Source organism: Crocuta crocuta, unplaced genomic scaffold (genome assembly GCF_008692635.1).
Source record: "Crocuta crocuta isolate KB4526 unplaced genomic scaffold, BGI_CrCroc_1.0 scaffold129, whole genome shotgun sequence".
Classification (NCBI taxonomy): domain Eukaryota; kingdom Metazoa; phylum Chordata; class Mammalia; order Carnivora; family Hyaenidae; genus Crocuta; species Crocuta crocuta.
Window position 1 is genome coordinate 882,482 of NW_027551571.1, and position 6,020 is coordinate 888,501.

General features: G+C 57.9%; 1 protein-coding gene across 1 annotated transcript in view; it reads left to right on the plus strand.

Annotated features, from left to right (window-relative positions):
• Positions 1–6,020, plus strand: part of TRAPPC12 (trafficking protein particle complex subunit 12) — a 70,509-nt gene that overhangs the window by 52,491 nt on the left and 11,998 nt on the right. The window contains exon 9 of the mRNA XM_077750936.1: positions 5,273–5,371. Within this exon, the coding sequence (XP_077607062.1) occupies positions 5,273–5,371 (99 nt within the window). The remainder of the gene's footprint in view (positions 1–5,272; positions 5,372–6,020) is intronic.

The following is a 6,020-nucleotide window of genomic DNA, read 5'->3' on the forward strand; positions in this document are numbered from 1 at the left end:
CTTGGGCCCCCACCAGGGCGGGGGGTGGGGGGTGGCTCACAGATCAGGGAGGCTGAATGGATGCCTCGGTCCTTTGTTTTCTCGTCTGTTCCCAAGCAGGCCCTCCCCAGCCAAACCGCAGTGTCTGGCTCCTCCCTTTGGTGGGAGCCTGACCACCACCAGCTGCCCCCCCTCCCCACAGCCGGCCAGGACAGGGGACCCGACCCCCCCCCCACCAGTCCTGCCACAGCTGCTGCTGGGAAATGGACAGCTGCGAGCTGCTGCCGCAGACACCGAGGTGCAAACGCCTTCTGGACCCTTCTGAGACCCAGACCCTGAGTCCCCCACAGGTCAGCCCAAGGTCATTCCTGAGCTTAATCTTCCACAAAGCAGAGCAGGATTGGGTGGCAGAGCTCCGTGGCTGGCCCTGGGCGCAGGCCTGTGAGCGGGTCATGTCCTAGGCGCAGCCTGGAGGGCTTGGCTTCGGGCATAAATGCACAGCGCAGCCCTGTGCCCGTCAGGAAGAGGACGCGTGGCCTGAACCTGTTGTAGGGCAGCTGCGCTGGGCTCACATGGCTCCTGTCCCAGTGGCCCCGGTAAAAGCGTGACACCAGGGCACAGACCGTGACCCCACCACAGCCTGCGTGTCCCGGAGCCCTGGCGCCTGCTCTGAAAGGCACAGAGCTGGTCTCCTGGAATCCACAGCTGTGACATTCACGCAGCCCCCTCTCGGCACACAGGGTGGAGGAGCTCAGTTCTCCCTTCAGTCTGCACGGCTGCCCCTGCTGACGAGGTGGCTGTCCCTGCGGTGACCACGGCCCTTGTCGTCTGGCACCCCAGGCATGTGCGTGGGCGAGGCCCTCCAGGCAGGCCGTCCTCCTCAGCCTGCTGGCCACGGTGGCCGGCACAGGCACCTGGGGCCCCGGTCCCCCGCACCGGCACCCCACCCGCTGATGCGGGGAGAGCGCACTGTACGTTCACAGGGCTGCCTTTTCATCAGTCCCAAGGCCGCAGGTCCCCAGGGGGAAGCTACCGGTTCCACGGCGATGCTTACCTGCGTTGTTAAGACACATTAATAGGGCAATATGGGATGGTTTCTGTGTCGCACTAATGAAACCATCAGGCACCCAACCTGTTTTCTACCAATGTCGTTGGGGCTCCATGGGGAACACATTGCTTCAAACGTACTTTCTGTTGAAAGCAATTTAATTCATTCTATGGGTTAAAGTGCACGGTCTGCGGTGAAGGCCTCCACGTGCTTGTGCACTGTTGCATGGTGAGCATGCACGGCTGCGGGGCGCAGGAGGTGGGGTCCTGTTCACTAGGTTCGTGCACTGCTGATGGTGGGTCCTTTATTCGGCCGTTTCATCATTCTGAGTAACATTTCTGTTACAGTGAAATAAATACTAACATTTTCTGATGAGAAATGTACATTTCAGCCCCAAGTACCCGCATAGTATACCCTGGGGTGGTTAGATGTGTCACGTGGCTGGGGACGTGCTCATATGATGTATTGTGTGGCTCAGTAACATGTGCGACACAGCTCGCGACATGTCCCCATGACTTAACATCAGGCGACGTACCGTCAGGCACAGTTATGTGTGTCACGTGGCCCGGGACGTGTCCGTACCACGCACAGTTGGGCACAGTTATGTGTCACGTGGCCCAGGATGTGTCCATATGGCATAGCATCAGGCGCAGGCACATGTGTCTCATGGCCCAGGGCATGTCCGTATGACGTAATCGGGCGCGGTTACATGTGTGATGCGGCCCAGGACACTTCCACATGACACACGGTCCGGCTCACTTGCATGTGTCACGTGCCCGCAGGACGTACCGTCAGGCGCAGGTACATGTGTCACGTGGCCCAGGGCATGTCCATGTGACATACCGCCAGGTGTGGTTCTGTGTGATGCAGCCCAGGGAGCATCCACCAGTGTGACGTTTCAGATGCTGCTCCCCTTCCCTAGGCTCACGGTGTGCGGGCCAGCCTGCGGGTGGTGCGCCCCGGAGAGTCCCGCGTCTCCCCGCGCTTCCGGGCCACCCATCAGGGTGTCTCACGTCATGTGGGGCCCACGCAGGCGCATAGACCAGCTGCTTCTGCCTCAGTGTCCCCACACAAACCTTTTTTGGCCGCAGACGGTTGTGAATCCTGCTTCACGTTCGCCAGGCGGGCGTAGCCGCTGAAGGGGGAGGGGTGCACGCCAAGCCCGGCCCATCCCCCCCACACACACACTGAGCAGGAGCCAGTGCATGGGGGCCTGTGGGCGGCCAAGTTGGGCAGGGTCGGGCCAGCTCGCTGGAGCATTTTCCTGGCGAGAGGCTGGATTTCCTCCGAGTCTGTAAGTAAGCCGTTCCGGGCAAAGATAAGTTAGGGAAGCTCTTCACCCGCCCCCTCCTGCATCATCCGAGCACAGGCTCCTAGAAACGTTCCGGAGTCCATCCCCAAGGCCCTGGCCACCCCCGGGCATCTCCTGCCCCAGCCTGAGGAGAGGCACGGGTTCGCAGACCGACCTTGCAGGGAATCTGGCCTTCCGACGGGCATGGTGCCCGTGCCCACAGGGCCGGCCTGGCATGTTCTCCCGGGAGCGTGTTCGCAGATCCACAACACCATAACTACGTGAGGGATCGTGGTGAGGGATCATGGCTGGGGATTTTTCCATATCAGATCATCTTTGGAAACACGGACTCGCGACCCCAAGCACTGAAACGCAGTTGTAAGACCGACACGTTGGCTTCCGTGGACTCGGCAGCCAGAAGTGGGCACCTCCCACCTCCACATCCTGGCTCTGCCTTGGCTGGGAGTGACGCACAAGCCAAGATCCGCGGCACACAGACCGGCCTGGATCAGCGACACTCAAGGGTTACAAGAACGTCAGACGTGCCTTTTGTTGGCTCGAAACCAACAGTGAGGGGTGGGTGTTAACTCACAGCAGGTGACTCCCTTGCCAGCGAGCGTCTGGGGAGGCCTCGTGCCTGTGGGCACACCCTGTGCACCCTTCGCTGTGGCCTCAGCCTCCCTATGACAGGTGTCTCCTAGTGCGTGCACACATACACACCTGCTCATGCACACACACACACAAGGTTCACCCTAGCATGCACACCTACTCCTATTTGCACATGCACCTACACACATTCACGCTAGCACACACACCTGTGCATTTTGCTCACACTCCTTTTACGCACCCATTTGCTCACACATGTGTGCGGGCTGGTGCATGCACATACTTGCTTATGCTTGTTCACTCCCCGTGCCCACGCTTGTGCTCATGCTTGTGCACACATATGCACCTCCTTGGTTTTCTCACACTCGTGCTTACACACACTTTGCTCATGCTTGTGCTCACACTTGTGCACACTCTTGCACGTGCTTGGTTTCTCGCTTGTGCTTACACGCACACACTTGCTCATGCTTGTGCTCACTTGGGCACAGACTCGTGTACCTGATTGGCTTCTCACTCTCGTGCTTACATGCACACCTGTGCACTTGCATGCACTCACGTGTGCGTGCACTGACACACTCATGCCTGCTCACACATGTGCGTGTGCACACAGCACTGGAAACAGCAAGGTCCTGCCGTGGGTGGAGATGCTGGGGCAGCAGGGAGCCTCAGGAAAGGGAGGCAGGTGGCGGGAGGCTCCTTGTGAGCAGCACACCTTCAATACAGGGTGTCCAGTGAGCTTTCCTCGAAAGGGCCAGACGGGAGAGTTTTCTACTCTCCTGCTAAACTGGAGTTTTACTTGTCACTTGTCTTTCTGTGGACTGACCGCTCCAATTAGCAAGCTAGTAGCTGCAGCCCCTGCTTGGAGCAGACCGCAGATGTGGAGGAGTGAAGCGCGAGCCGGAGGAGGGTGCCTACAGCGCCAGGTTTCTTGCCGGCCGTGTGCTGGGACCCGACTCGCGAACGGCGCGGCACCCGGCACTGAGCCTGCTCATAGACGTCACAGTGATGTCTGTCACGGTGATCTCTGCCGTTCCGGGGAGCCTGGCTTTGTTGGGGGGCCTGAGACGAGCCAGGGGCCGTGTCCTGGGTGACTGTGGACTTCTTACTTGTGGACCGACAGGGGTTCCTTTACTTGGCATGAGCCGAGTGTCCCCGCGGGGCCAGTGCTGAGAGCGCAGCGGAGGAGGGGGCGCAGGACTGGGTGCAGAGATGGTCGGGCCATGCCCAGTCCCCCAGGGCGGCGAGAAGGGTGCTCCGACGCGGGGGGAGAGGGCGCCTGCTGGGATGCACGGCCAAGCACCCTGGCCAGCAGAGCCTGTTGAATGTCCCATGTACGTGTCCCTGCTGCCCTCAGAGAACATTCCAGTGTTCTCCTGGGTGAGCCTGCTCTGGGGTCTCGTGCTCACTCTCAGCTAAGTTTGGTGGGGTTTTTTGTTTGCGTGTAAGGACTTTTCCTCAATTCCTAGCATAGAAAACGTTTAAGAGATGCTATTAATAAATTTGGTTTAGGGACGCCTGGGTGGCTCAATTGGCTAAGCATCCGACTTCGGCTCAGGTCATGATTTCATGGTTTGTGGGTTCAAGCCCTGTATCAGGCTCTGTGCTGACAACTCAGAGCCTGGAGCCTGCTTCGGATTCTGTCTCTCCCTCTCTCTCTGCCCCTCCCCCACTCACGCTCAGTCTGTCTCTCAAAAATAAGCATTTAAAATATTTTAAAAATAAAAAATAAATAAATTTGGTTTATGTCATTGGCAGATGGTGACAAGGTGAAATTCACCAATTCACTTAATTTTGTGAATTAAGGAAAGAAAGTGAGACAGTCCAGGTGAATTACTATTTGCTTTTTTTAATTTTTTTTTTTAATGTTTTATTTATTTCTAGGAGAGAGAGAGAGAGACAGCATGAGCAGGGGAGGGTCAGAGAGAGAGGGAGTCACAGACTGAAACAGGCTCCAGGCTCTGAGCTGGCAGTCAGCACAGAGCCCGACGCGGGGCTCGAACCCACGAACCGCGAGATCATGACCTAAGCGAAAGTCGGACGCTTAACCGACTAAGCCACCCAGGCGCCCCACTATTTGCTATTTAAAAAGCCCTCAGCCCCCCAGGGAGAGGAAGGCATTTCCCCAGTCTGGTTATGGACAAAACTTGGGATCCCAGTTTGCCGCGTGTCAGGGGGCTTGTGCTCAGCCCCCAGGCCCAGCGCCTGGCACTGGGTTTCTGCTTCCTACCGGCCCACGTGTCGACGTGTCCTCTCTTCATGTGTGAGTTTGCAGGCACTTGAGCTTCTAATTTTGTACAACAGAGTGAACTTCTTAACCCAGATCGTTCTTTCGGGTTCTCTCCCCATAGGATTACGTGCTGGCCGTGGACGCTTATCACTCAGTCATCCAGTATCACCCGGAGCAGGAGCCACAGCTGCTGAGCGGCATCGGCCGGATCTTCCTACAGGTGTGGGCCACACGTGAGCCAGGGGGGACGGGCCCTGCGGGGGTGGCCAGGGACTCAGGGGAAATTTCGTGTTTAAGAAGCAGCACAGAAAAGATGTTTGACGTCAGGTGTCTGTTAAAGGTTTAGTTCTTTACTCTGTTTTGACGGTATTCAGTCCCGCCAGCTTTGACGTGATCGGGAAGCCACATCGCTAAATGTGAATTTACAGGTTTTCCTTGGCAGAATATGGAAACCGATGTCTTTAGAAATCGTCCGGTTGCAGTAGAAGGGTTGATAAAACCATCAAGAATGTTCTTTCAGCTTGGCCAATAATAGCGTAACTTGCTGATATCTTGCTGGAAAGGGCACCTGAATCTGCGTGGACGCGCACAGGATGTGCGTCTGGAAGCGGTGGTCCCGAGGTGTGGGAGGTGAGGGGCGCACCCTCCCGCCAGGAGCACGGCCGAAGCCAGGATGAGCTTTCCCGGACCGCGTGGCGATGGAGTGATAAGTGCCCCTCCTCCCTCCCGTCTCCCGGGCGCCAACCCCACCCTTGTGGCCCCTGCCCCCCTCCCACCCCCAGTGCAGAGGACTTTCTGCCGTAACATCGCGGGGCAGAGACCCTTCCGTGGTCGTCGGAGAAAGGGTCAGGCGTACGTCAAGCGCCACA